The sequence below is a fragment of the Hippocampus guttulatus genome, chromosome 22, assembly GCF_054856545.1.
Source record: "Hippocampus guttulatus isolate MCC_2025c chromosome 22, RoL_Hgut_1.0, whole genome shotgun sequence".
NCBI lineage: Eukaryota > Metazoa > Chordata > Actinopteri > Syngnathiformes > Syngnathidae > Hippocampus > Hippocampus guttulatus.
Window position 1 is genome coordinate 3,561,610 of NC_141282.1, and position 13,831 is coordinate 3,575,440.

The window sequence follows — 13,831 nt, forward strand, 5'->3', positions numbered from 1 at the left end:
TAATATTCTGATTTCTTGGGCGTGGTATTTTAAATGTTCTGGAAAACGCTTTGTTACAGCTGCAGTGGTTGTGAAAGGGCGATATTAATAAAGCCCGATATATATTGTATTGTATTCCCTGAAGCATCTAGTGGATGCATAAAGCAACCGCAGCCATGATTGTAGCTTCTATTCTTTGCACCTTAGAACGCAGTGCGCCCTATATATGAAAACAGTTTGTAGGCCATTCATTGAAGGTGCGGCTTATACCCCCAAGCGCCCTATAGTGCGAAAAATACGGTAGTTGTTCCTCTCTTTCAACCCATAGCCGAAACCCGTTACACTCCGCTTCCTTCGGCGCCCAGGTGGCCCGATTGATCCAGCACTCGATGCTACCCGTAAAACAAATGCCTGCTGTGTTTGAGGGCGGGGTCGGATCTGTCTTTGCGATGCAAAGTTCTTCCGCCTACGGGACTGGAACGGAACAGTGTCACCCTGCACGTGAGGGGTTTTCCATCCGTCAAGTCAGACGGACACGTGTTGGCTTTGTCCTGCTCCGCTCAACACTGACAGTGTTGATTAGGAGTCGCAAATGGCAACCGCATATTTGAATGAGTGCACGTTGAATTCCAATATTTATTTCCTGAACCGACTCGTCTGCCCCCCCCCCCCCCCCCCCCCCGTACCAAGCCCGCGGATGCATTGATATCTCAGCATTGTCCGAGAGGATCTTCCATCTCCTACTTAATACAGCAAACAAGTTATTTGCTTTGGGTAACTTGTTTCCCCTCCGTCTCAAATAGATGTGCATTTTCTGCGCGCTCGTCTGTCCGCGGTGACAGCGTTCTAATATGTCAGCGCAGCAAGATCCGCCGAGTAGAAAGGATCTCATCAAAATGTCGCACTTTTAAAGAAGACAAACTGTCACAGCGAGGTAGCCCGTGGCAGAAATTGTTTCCCAGGCGACTCCGGTTAAAAAAAAAAAAAACGCCGTCTGGTGATGAAGGCCGATCCGATATTTTAGCAGTCGGGACGAATGCAGTTTGAAGGCGAAATGAAATGAAGTTCGTCGGAGAGCAAGCTGCTCTTAGATCAGAGGGTCAGCAAACAGCACATGGTGGTGAAACAAATGAGTTAATTTTGAATTTGGACAGAAGGGTAATCGGGGCAGCCAGACTGCAGACACTGAAGGCGGTGCCAGGTCTGCAGTCATCTGAGAGTTCATGAGTTTTTTTTGGAAATGGTTTGTGATCATGAAAGATCAACGAAATTGCAAAAGTTTTTCCACACCACTTTGCGTCACTGGCGTGGCACACCCAGGCAAAAGCCACAACACCATATAAGTTGATCCAACCCTGGGGCCACACCCGTAAAAAAAAACAGCAATGGGGAGACTTCATACCGAAAAATTTTGGAAATGACTACGTTTTGGATTATTGGCGAAATATCGATGACAAACAAAACCAGGTAACTTTGCTTTCATGTGAAATCGCGATCCCACTCGAATCCAATCCAAATGAAAAAAACGAGCGAATCAAATTTGCTTCACGGCGTATTTTGGGGGGCGGGGGGGGGGGCGTAAGGTCACAGTCCAGAGATATTTCTCTAATGTGAACCACTCAACCAAATACTACCAAGCGTCTTTCTGCTGGCGCTGCCCCCCCCCACCCCCCACACCCAATCCAGGCCACAACATTTAGCACACGGCGGGTAGTAAAGTAGGGCACGCGACTAGCCCATATTTTAAAAAAATAATAATAATTTGGGATCATGTGGTATGCAATAAGCGAGCGATAGAGTGAGGGGGCGGCGAAGTGCGTAAATTGTGTCACACCCCGGGGGAGTTTGGCAGGAAGCAACCTGGCGTCTTTTGGAGCAGAGCCGTATTTTTGGGACGCAAGTGTTGGGTGTGCAGCCTGCCATTCAACCTGAGGTTGCTTCACCTTGCGAAGGGGGCAAACGAGGTTGTTCAATGGGAGAAGATCATAAGGGCCGGAATAAAAATGTAAAGCGAAAGCCTCTCAGATACAAGCCGTGCTATCCAAACGGCGAACGGGGGAGGGGGGGGTGGGTAAGAAGTGAGATAAAGTGACTGTGATTTCAACCGAATCTTACCTCTGAAGACTGTCGGTTTACATCAGCGCCGCGCAGACCGCAAATCGCCTCGCATTTTCCTCATCCAACTGCGGCCCTTTTGCACTTCAAGTCTGTTTCATTCCATTCCGCGCACTCCACTGCTGCGATTGGATTTTTTTTTTTTCGGCTCCCGAGCGTTGTCGAAAACGGCGTGCGTCGAGTTCACCCCGCGCGCCGGTGACTACGTCTTCATTTGTGACTATTGTGGCGACGGTGTCGCTTGCTTTCACAAACATGTTGGGAAAGCTGACCCCAAGAAAATAAAGGGAAATGGAGTTCATCCGTGGAAGTCTCAGCCCCCCCCCCCCCCAAAAATAATAAGATGGTGATTAAACCTCGTTAGCTTTGGCTAATCTCCCACCATTGGCTCAAATATAGGTCGGGGTTAACTGTACTGTGCTGAAAAAAATATCTATTGACGTCATCGATTAATTTGATTTGACTTTCATGACATGATATTTTCCTGAAATTCACTTCCACATTTTCGCCACCAATCCAGTTTGTCGGCCCCACAGTCATCGACTTTTCAGTCCTATCCTTGAACATTTTCCCTGAACTCATTCACTCCCAAAGACGTTTTTAAACGTCTTTTCAGACTTGGTCTAGAATTGCCACTTCATTGGTACTGAATGAGTTAATGAAGACATTTAAAATGCAGACCATACTCCTTCCCGCCCACTCTGATCTCGGTTTTTAAAAAAAGCACTCCTGGGAGGCCATCCCGTCCGTCCGTCTCTTACGCTCGCAGAGACAATCGGCCGAAGCCACCTTGTTTTGTTTTTTCGCGTCGAACGTGCCTGTGCATGTTTCACACTCCTCTCCTGCATAAAATGCGAGTGAATCACAAAAAGCGTCTCCTGCGGCGAAGCAGCACACCCGCGGGCCGACGCCGCCTCTTAAAATGGAACGAGTACCCAAAACGACTCCCAATTTGGCCGAGCTACAATTATCGAGACTGCAAAAAGGGGGGAGGGGCACCCGGAAAGGAGAACTCCAGCCGAGGTATGCCGACCACCCGCTTTAGGGTCACAACTCTCATCGCGGTGTGCACTCGCGAGACGCACCCCGAGGGGCCCATGTCGGGCGTCGCCATCAATTCGACGGGTCGCGGTCTTAGCCCATTTGCGTGGCCCTGCTCTTGGCTCTCCGCGGAAGATTTGTGTGCATTTTCACCTCCAAATGCCTTTTCCGCACTTCCCCAGCTCCGGTGACATCCATAATGTCAGAGCTGCCTTTGTACGGCGGCGCACACGTCCCTCCTTACCATAACGGAATACTAATGAGTATACAAGCTTAATGAAATGAGGACAGCCCCGCCTGCACAATCAATATATTTTTTTTTCCTCCCCTTCTCCACTGCCAGTGTGGCAAAAGTCATTTAGTCGGCACGATGCTCCGTACCGCCTTTCTGCCGAAGCGTTGATTGTTTTGACCCGTGGCCGCTCGTGATTATCGGCGTTTGCGAGAGAGTCTCTCGCTTTTTTTGGGGGGCTACGGCGGGAGTGAGAAAAAAAACGGCTCACGCTTGTTACCTCCCGCCTACTCAGCCGTTCGACTCTTCTTTTGCTTTCGGTGTTCAATCCCGGATTGTGGGTGGACTTTTCTGCTCTATTCGGTTGGGCCAGTGAAAAGGATATTCAGGTTACTCTTGAGTCACGCGGGCGCGCTTGGTTCGTGTCGAAGGACACATTCTGCGTCTTAGCGAGAAATGTCCGCACCGCGACGAGGAGGGATTTGACAGCTTATGTGTTAAAGGGAGGCTGCAGTGGATAGTGGCCGTTGCATCCTGGAGTGGCGGTGGGGGGCGGAGTTTGAGAAAGAAAGCCAGGTTTGAATTAGAAGGAGGCTTTGATTTATCACCGCCTGGTGTCACCCGCCTTCAAATGCAGCCTCCAAAGGACACCGCCCCCTTAATCAAGACACGGCTACGTGTCAATATACTTTCTGTGAGAGAATACAAAATGCGCCAGAGTACTACTCATTCCCATTCTGTGATAAATACCAAATTTCTAGACTATAAGTCGCATTTTTGGGGTTTTCATAGTTTGGCCAGGGGTGCGACTTATGTGTGAAATGATGAACACATTCTATTATTCCACGTGTTGTTTTCACGTGCAACCGCAAGAGGGCGCTCTAGGCCCGTGTTAATAAATCGCCGATGAGTCCGACGTGAGCAATGTCAAAGAGGAAGGCGCCACATCTTCTACCTCCGGAGTTGGCCCAGTTGTTTAAAAGTGACACAGAGGATGCTGATTTCATCGGATTTAGTGATTTGGAGTGACACTGATGCTTTGCTAAACGTGTTAGCATGTTCTTTAAGCTACAGTTATCGGAATAACTCTTCATGTTACGTGAACATATCGGGCACGTTTTCAGTTCGTCATTTATGCGTTAGCAGCGCAGCTAAAAACCACACCGGCGTTGAGGGGGCCGTGAACATTGGCCTATTGATTGATATGAGGGGAAATGGGCGAAAATGTTACGCGGAAGGGACTGAGCACGTCAACTTTGTGTTTTATTCATCAATGCGTTTGAGCGGTCGACTGGATGTCACCCAGAATATTTCAGAATTTTCATCATCTGGCACAATAGACGACACCAAAAGCCTCCCCCTCACCTTTATGTTAATAGTTCTCGAGAATCAAACCGCGATAGCTATCTTTCAGCGAAACTCCAAACGGAATTGTTAATATTTCCGCTCATTTGATTGGTTTCAAAAGCCGCCCCGCCGTATTAAATTGCGGTTGATCTGCGCCCCTCACATCTGGAGGAATGGGACGCTTTATCTCGTGCGCGTGTAAAACAGGGTGTCACCTTGGGCTCTCAGATCTGTCTGTAAAAGTTTCATTTTTAACCGTGACAGCGCAAAAGAACCGCTGGGCCTCTTCATCAGCTTTCATTTGGATAATTTGACACGTAATCTGGACGTCGGCTTTTTTTTTTTTTTTTTTTTTTTTGGGGCCGTACGTTTGTTGATTGGTCCCAAACTTGCTGTTGTCTCAACTGTTCTGTTTGCCGTGCGCTTTGATCAGCGTCGAGTGCTACCTGGACCCCCCCCCCCCCCCCCCCCCCCGTTTAGAGCTGCTTGTTACTCATATAAGTAGAATACCCGCACTCGAGAGTCCCTCGTCAAATCACTTCAAGGCTTTCGCGGCACCAAATTGTGCTCCGCTGTCGACTTAAAGTCGAAAGTGCCATTTTGGAAACGCACTCATCTTTCAAGCTTGATGCGCCGTGTAAATGGATATGACAAATTTTAATGTCGAGTAGCCAACACTACAAGTGTCTTTGTAAGCAGTAAAGACCAAAACTATGCGTGCACTCGATAAAAGACCAAAAGCAACATCGTTTGCCTTCGTCGGTGTCAAAATACCAGCTGAGCGACTCTTAATACAGTTCATGGCAATAATAGTCTGACGGCAACCTCATGCGAGTGACCTGTTGTGCATTTTGGCACCCCCGCGGTGGACTGTTTATCGAAAGCCTCGCCGGGAATCGAGCTGGCGGGATCGTGTCATCAAAAATAGCACCAAAGGGATGAACTCGGTCGACCGCTGATGGGTTTGTGAAGTCGTTACAACCCTGCCTTGACAACTACCGAAAAGAAAGTTTTGACAGTGGGGGGGGGCAAATAAATAAATAAGCAAGAGAAACGCCTTGCTGCTTTACAGCCATGTTGGCTGAAGTTAAGAGTGCCCGCCAGCCACTGGAGGATTATATAAAACTTGCCACTCTGTACAGAAGCTGAGCGTAAAAGCTCTCATAATATTGTGACTTGCCGACAAAGTAAAAAAAAAAAAAAATGTAGCCTCTTGCCCGACGAGACACTTGGCTCCTTTCAGGGTTGTTGTTGTTTTTTTTTTTTAAAGAAACAAGACAGAACCTTTGAGTCCGCGCGGCGGCTGACGTCGAGGCATTGAAGCCGCTCGACAGCCAGTTGCTGTTGGCGTACGCTGGACCTTCAGCTCTCAAACGGACTTTTTCCAAGAGAGCGTTACCGTATTTTCCGCACGATAGGGCGCACCCGAAAGCGCCTTATAATCCGACGCGCCTTTTTGATGGATCAATATTGTGATTTCCTGGACGTAGCATTTTAAATATTCCGTAAAGCGCTTTGTGAGAGCTGCGGCAGTTGTGAAAGCTCTGTATAAATAAAACCATATTGTGTTGTATTCCCTTTAACGTAGCTCCATCTAGTGCATGTATAATGCAACTGCAGCCACTATCGTAGCTTCTCTTCAATGCGCCTTATAATGCGGTGCGCCCTATATATGAAAACAAATTTAATATAGCTCATTCATTGAAGCTCCGCCTTATACTCCCAAGTGTGGAAAATACGGTATCTTTTTGAGGCGCATATACGGTGAGACATCCGTTAACATAATGGGTTTATCGTCGCTGCAAAAAAATTGGGTGTGAATGTTACCCCGTGGATGCCCTTGCATGTTCACAGTAGCACTCTGAAGATGTATTTTTTTTTTTACTCTTATTTTAACAGGCTGGAAGGTGTCATTCTGTCCAATTTCTCCATGAAAGGCGCCCCCCTCCCCTCAACTGTCTTTCTTTGAATTCCGACGCCACAAGCCTTTGAGGTTCTTCGGTCTCAGCGTGCAGTTAGCGCCGACTCTTCGGTGACCTTTCTTCAGCGCAATGGCGCTTGACAATGTTGTCATGTCCAGTGACAGGGCTTTCTTTTCTGACACCGCATACATATGTTTGGGTTTTTTTTCCAGCAGACAGGGACTCCTCCACATAAAGCAGACTTCTGTCTGACGGTCGGAACGTCCAAAGCGTGTCAAAGCGCCGAGGAGAATATCTCAACTGTCTGCTTGGCCCTTGGTTTGTCACGTAACATAAGAAGTCTCGACTAATCTGAACGCTAAGCTGAGCTAAACCGTCGCACGCTTGTCTTTTTTTCCAGACCTGCCGGCTCTTTCCTCTCGGTCTTTATTAAAAGTCATATTTTGTGCTCTCCGCATGATGTGACAGACCCGCAAACAGTCAGCATCGGCGTATTCTCGATGCGCCCAGCCATGGACACACACAGCCGCAAAACAAACATCAGTTTCCCGTACCTGAGTGCATTCCGACACCATTCCGTCATTGTTCCTTTCCCCATCATCCGTTTTTATAAATGATTAAAGACGGCGCGCTATGTAAAAGCACCGGAGATAATTGAAACACGCTTTAGCTTTCAGAAGCCGTTATTGCTTTGGATTTTAAATGGAGTTAAATTGAACTCGGATGGAAAAGGAAAAGTGCGCACGTCACAATTTTAACAAGGCATCGCATGTTCCCCAAAAGTTTGCAACATCTCTTGGCTTTTTCTTACCCGAGCGCTTGCGGAATAAGATTTATGAGATTAAGCGAAATGAAATGCCGCACCTCGCACTTTGTCTGTTTCCGTACTTGGACGACAGAAATGAGAGGTTGGAATAAATTAACAATTGTGAGGAAAATACCTGGAGCAGACGTAACCGTTGCCGTATATTATAAAAAGGAATTATCGATTGGCAATTTTTACACACGGACGAGTTTTGCTGCAGTCGCACCATTCCGTGCAGAAATAAATTTGTGCGATGGTCGGCTAGTTAGCATGGATGCTAAACCGGCACACTTACAATGATTTATCGAACAACAGGGAAGAAAATACAAACGTAATCCGCACCTTCGTCACTCGATCTTGCGCTCAGTCGCTCAACAGTTTCCAGCCAGCCAGCTGGACATTCTCATTCACCGGCGCCCACGTCACTCACCAGCCCAGGCCCCGCCTTTGAAAGCCACTCAAAAAAAAAATCACAGCTGCTGTGGTGGAATGTGACGATGTTGACCCCAAGTGGACAGAAATAATAGAAATAAAAACACAACCGAGCTCTTCCTGCATCCCCCCCATTGACGTCTGCGGCGCTGACATTTTGTCTTGCATATGCTAATGAACGTCGTGAGCGTGGACGATGGCCGCGGAAATCGCAGCACCCAGCCGAGCGCTCATCACACGCGGGGTTAAAGCTCAGGGAGCCCGCCGAAATGATGAATAGTTGGCCTATCAAAGAACCGTTTGTCTTACTTGCCTGACTTGTTTAATCTCCTGTGACCTCTTTTAACCTCCGCTCAAGTTTTCGCCGTGCACGCTGGAGAAGTTTTTGTCAAGGACGGGACGCGCTTTTTGCGCTTCACCGGGCGACATGATGCTTATGATTGTTGTATGATTTTGTTTTTATGTTATTCTGACTTCAAGATGGCGCAGCGAGAGTGGCTGCCTTTACAGCAGCTCCTCAAATTTTTGTTCTTCTACTGTTTTTCCTTTCATAACTTAGCTGCTGTAAATTGGGAATGTTTCCATTGTGAGACGGATAAAGGTTTTCTTATTATGATGATGTAACTTGCCTAAGTTCTAGCTGAGGTATTATTATGGCAAACTCCTTTTTCTTGTTGCCAATGAAAAAGTAATCTGAGGTCAACTTGTTAACTCATTCACTCCCAAAGACGTTTTTAAACGTCTTTTCAGACTTGGTCTCGAATTGAATTGGTCACCGGTTTTGAGCGGAGAGATTATTCCTCCCGAATGCCGCGTCTGTTTTGCAACTCTCCGTTGAACTCGAAAACCACCATCACCAACAGACTTGCGGGGTTGAAGATTTTTGTATTTCACAGTGGGTCAGGCCGCCTTATTCTGCCCACACAAAGCAATTTTGTCTCGTACATGCGGTTCAAAATTGGGAGCAATCAGACAAAAATGACTTTAAAGTGGCCATTTTCAAAAAAAAAAAAAAAAAAAAAAGTTCGACATTCTGTGTCTTTTCAAACCCAGATTTTTGAGACAGTTTTTATGCATTGGCTCCATTTATCTTCCTCTCATCTTTTTTTTTTTCTTAGTGCCATGAATCATCGTGGGCAACAGCTGCTCCCCACATAGAGGTCACCCCCCCCAACCCCCCCGCCTCTCTTTCCATTCGACTCGCTCCGGAGGATGCTGGGAATGTGTCGCGGGCGCAGGAAGTTCCTGGCGGCCTCCCTCGCCCTGCTCTTCATCCCGGCGCTCACTTGGCTTTACCTGTCGGTCGGCAGCTTTCAAGGTACTTCCTTACGATCCGTTTTGGCTCGAAGTCGTCTGAAGGAGAACGTGATAAATTTGCGAGTAAACGTCAAGAAAAAAAGTCAAAGAAAAAAAAAACTCCCATAACTAAAATGGTTATTTTTGTGAAGGAGTCAAAATATGGAAATGAAGTCAGAATTTTACAGGCGCAAAATAGTAATTTTACAAGCTTGTCAAAATGTTTTTTTGTGTTTTTTTTTTTTTTTGCACTATGAATAAATTCCATATTTTGAGGAAGTCGTAAAGCAACACCAAAGTCCAAATGAAATGAAAAGTAGTAACTACGAGAATGTGTGAGGCGGGAAAAAAGTAATCATACCAGAATAAAGCCACATTTTTGGGAGTCATAATAGTTATTTGGGAGGAAAGTCATAATTTCAAAAAAATAGCCTGAATTTTATGAGACCAAAGTGAAATAGTTGTCACTCAATCGTGCAGTTTTTTTTTCCTTCATGGGAGTCATAATAGTTATTTTGTGAGGAAAGTCATAATTTAAAAATATTTGGAATATTATGAGACCAGAGTGAAATAGTTGTCACTCAATTGTTGTGCAGTTTTGGGGTTTTTTGTGTTTGTTTTGTTTCAATTTTTGGTTTTTTTCTTCATGGGAGTCATAATAGTTATTTTGTGAGGAAAGTCATAATTAAAAAAAAAATAGCCTGAATTTTATGAGGCCAGAGTGAAATAGTTGTCACTCAAGTGTTGGGCAGTTTTGTTTTTTTGTTTTTTTTTTTTTTCTTCATGGGCGTCGTCATAGTTATTTTGTGAAGAATGTCATAATAAATAAAAAAATTGCCTTAATTTTATTAGACCAACAGGAAATAGTTGTCACTCATTCGTTGTGCAGTCAAACAACAGCATCGCTTGTTCGCGCCCCCCCCCCCCCCCCATACCTTGGGCTTTCCACGCCTTTCGGCATTAGTGTACATTTGTATGGAAATCATTGCTTGAGTCACCAGTATGGTGATTGCTTTTATCGCTCGAGGCTTCTTCCAAGCGTTTGCACCTCTCGCATGATGTCGGGCTATCTATACGATGCACCAAACAGAAGTGCTGATGTCAGTGTGGGTAGGCGGGGGGGGGGGGGGGCTAATGTACACCTCGGCAAAATACATCCCCATTCGCTTGTCTTCAAGTCACTCTGGTTACTTGTTCGGAAAAGAGTACGCTGAATTCTCCTTTTTTTTATTGGGGATGTTGTGATTTGCAGGAATGAATATTGATGCCCCCGCACTGCTTTTCACTCCGTAGCAGCGAGTTCCATTTATAAAAGAAGACTTCTCTGAAAGGCTGTCAGAGCACTTTTGACACTTTACCAAGTGTTTATCTCCCTTGGGCTTTCGAATGGTTCAACCTTACAACAAGCGCGCTTGACAGCAACTCCGCATTAAAAAAATACATATATATATACAGCAGTGCGAAATTTGACAGAATCACACCTCCAAAGCATTGATTTGACGAGGGAAAATGTCTGAATTTCGCCTTCAGCGCCGAAGGAGCTATGGTCGAAATTCATACGATAGTCTGCGATCCAAAAGAAATGATTCATTGTCATATCCAGTGTTCTGCTAGAAAAGAGGCCGTTATTTTGTAAAATAGTTATCCCCGTCATATTCAGCCTTTTTGTTTCCTAAAACAACGACCGTATTTTGTGCACTGACAAGCATTCAATTTTCTCAAAAAGCCGACAGCGCGCCTTATAAACTAATTATTCGATTGAGTTCAAATGTCTTGAGTTGTAAAAAGGGACCTGGCTACGGGTCAGCTCGAGGTAAAGGCGTCAACATGCCAATTAGGACCATTGTGCTCGCAACAGCACGCACGTACGCTTCTCTCCCTCGCGCACCAACCCCGTGCACTGTTACTCTGTCTCACACCATTATTTTTTATCCCCCCCCCCCCTTTGTTTCTCTCTTCTCTGTTGTTTATTCGTCTTGCAGAGTTAGAGGGAATGCGTCTCCCCGGGGCTTCCTATGTGCTTTGTCTGGATGAGCGACCGCATCAAGCTCGCAGTTAAAAAGTTGCGCAGATGGAGAGGACAATAACATGCACCTGCCCTGTCCCCTCCATGACACACACGCCCCCCCTCGGTCGGGTTATAAAATTGCATCCCATTTTAGTGAGTTTCTACTGCTTGTCACTTGCCGTTATTCTTTTTTGTCCGTCAGCATCTGCTTGCTAAAAAAAATGAATTTGTGTAAGTAATCCCGATGTAATTACACGGCCATATTGCGCCGTTGGGCCAAATGCTTTTCCTCTTGGCAGTCGCTGGTTCAGATCCCACCCTGCCCCCCCCCCCCCCAAAAAAAAGCCCAAAACACTTGTAGAGTTAATCCTTGAGCTGCTCAGTGAGTCGAAGTCTCATTTGTTGACATCTCGCGTCATGATTTCACATTTTGGCAGCGCTCTCCTGTTGACTGAGTGCTTTTCGAGACGTCGCCTTTCGCTAAATCGCCGAAGAAACGCATCGTCTGTTGCCGCCGTCATCACGAATCCCTCAGAAGCGAGCCCGTCCGTCCTTTTCCTCCTCACAGTCGTTTTGTTCCCAACGCCGCATCGCCTGTCACCGAGACGCTTTTCGAATTCACCCGCCCGTCATTTTTAACATTGCCTGATCGTCGCGTGTTGCTATTTGCACGACTCCCCGAAAATAGGTCGTTTTCATGTTTACCGGCACCGCTGAAAGAATGTGATCAGTGGGCGCGCCAAGTGGGTTTGTCAGACGATCCGCGCTGTTGTGTGGATCTTGTTGCGCCGTCAAAAGAAGCGTGGGTCCGCCGTTGCCGTTGAGGAGTGAGGCGGATGCTTTGTTTGCCTCACTCACAAATCATCTTTTGTTCAGGCGTTTGTCTGAGAACACGTTCATCAGGCAGCTACGCTCATGAGTAATTAAGTTTAATTAGCAAATAGTTAATACAATCTGAACCCCCCCCCCCCCCCCTCCCCCTCATCCCCCCGGGGATGTTTACCATTTGAGACCGCAAACCCAGAGGCTAGTTTGAGCTAATGAAAGGCCTGCTACGATTTACTTTATTGATCACATTTATGCTCCCCTATTAATCGGAAGACAAATGATTTTGGCGTGAGGCTTTTGGAACTCGACACTTAATTAAAACGCGCGAACCAGCAAAAGATGAAATGAAATGTTCAAAGTTGGAATTGGCAGCTTCTGGAGATCGAGCTCGTGTTTGGTCTCTCGGAGGAGTGCAAAAGCGACTCGGCGTCGAGGTTCGACTGTTGTGCGCTGGCGTCATATACGCTCACCCATTTTGGAATCATTTGCATAATCGAATGACGAGTTTTTCGAATGCGTTATTAGCCGCGGTTAGAGACTCCAAACATGTTTACCCGCACCGGCCAAAAAAAAAAAATCAAATGCAGCGCTGGAATTTGTTTTTCGAAAAATAGTTTCACGCCTCTCGTGTTTAATTCAATTAGTGTTCAAAATACGTTGACCTGGTTTATTGTGAGTTGGTGAGTAAAAAAATATTTGAACGGTAATTTTTAAATTACTTCCCCAAACTCGTTTACATGTAAGCACTCTTTGAAAACGAACCTGACGAGGCCTCTCTTTTCCAGATGGACCATCGTATTACGAGACGATGCAGAGCCAAAGGGAACCTATTTAAGGAGAATGCATTATTTTCTCTTGTCGCTCGGAAGTGAAAATTGGTGTCGGTCTGTCTTTTCAAAGGGCCACGGTCGTTATACGCCGTCGCTGCCATGGCGGGCGGCACTCAGGAAGTTGTATCCCTTCATAATCAAGCAAATTGTGCGCTGGATAGCTCGGGTAATGTTTATGATTATATTTACAAGGCTCATTTCAATGGTAATATCCTTTAAGACATAACGCCGTGTCGAGAAAACGGCTTCAAACTGGGCCCCGGCAGAGGAAATAAATGGACAGATGATCATCTGGTTTACATTGAAGGCGAGAACTGGTTGTCGTCGTTTGGCTTTGAAAATAAATCTTTTGTTCCCGTAGTCCTGGAACTTTTCTGACAAATCTTGTTTGGTCACAAGCCTCCGGGACCTACTTTATGCGCCCGGTATCGACGATTGCGTATATTACATAAGCCTCCTGAGTGAGATGTTCCGGGCAACTGGTAGGAGGTCTCGGGAATCCTCTGGAGGGGTTATAGCGAACAGCTAGCTTGGCATCCCTCTGGTGGAACTACAGATGGTGTCCAGGGACCGGGGAGGTCTAGATTTCGATGCTTAGTCTGCTTCCCGCAGGACCCAGAGCGGAATGGAAAATTAAGTATCGGAGGTGTCCCAATTCAGGGGCTAAAATCGTTTTAGGGGCCTCAAAAAGCCGTCAGTCCATGTTAAATGGGGAAACCAAGACTTAGGCCGATTTTTGCGGGGTTCCTTCCGTTTGCACTCTTTTCAGTTTTTTTTTTTTTTTTTTGTAGTGCATAAAGAATCTTTGCAGAGGCTGTATTGTGCAAATGCATCCTGCAAAAAAAAAGACTGAATTTGAAAATGCCGGAACATTACTTCCCAATAGACATCGTAATGGCAATATCGAAGTCTCATAGCTCGAAGTTTACCTCTCTTTCTATTTCAGTCGCTTCCAAATACAATCATATCTTGCCTTGTCCTAGTTCTCCCATAATT

At 46.2% G+C, this 13,831-nt stretch overlaps 1 protein-coding gene across 3 annotated transcripts in view; it reads left to right on the forward strand.

The window, feature by feature from the left end:
* Positions 1–13,831, forward strand: part of large1 (LARGE xylosyl- and glucuronyltransferase 1) — a 45,876-nt gene that overhangs the window by 6,373 nt on the left and 25,672 nt on the right. For 2 of the 3 annotated variants that reach the window (XM_086103539.1, XM_086103538.1), the window contains one exon: positions 8,992–9,191. In XM_086103539.1, coding sequence (XP_085959665.1) covers positions 9,086–9,191 — 106 coding nt within the window. In that variant the 5' untranslated portion in view covers positions 8,992–9,085. Of the gene's footprint in view, positions 1–8,991; positions 9,192–11,176; positions 11,331–13,831 lie in introns of those variants that run through there. The other variant, XM_086103540.1, reaches the window with a different exon arrangement.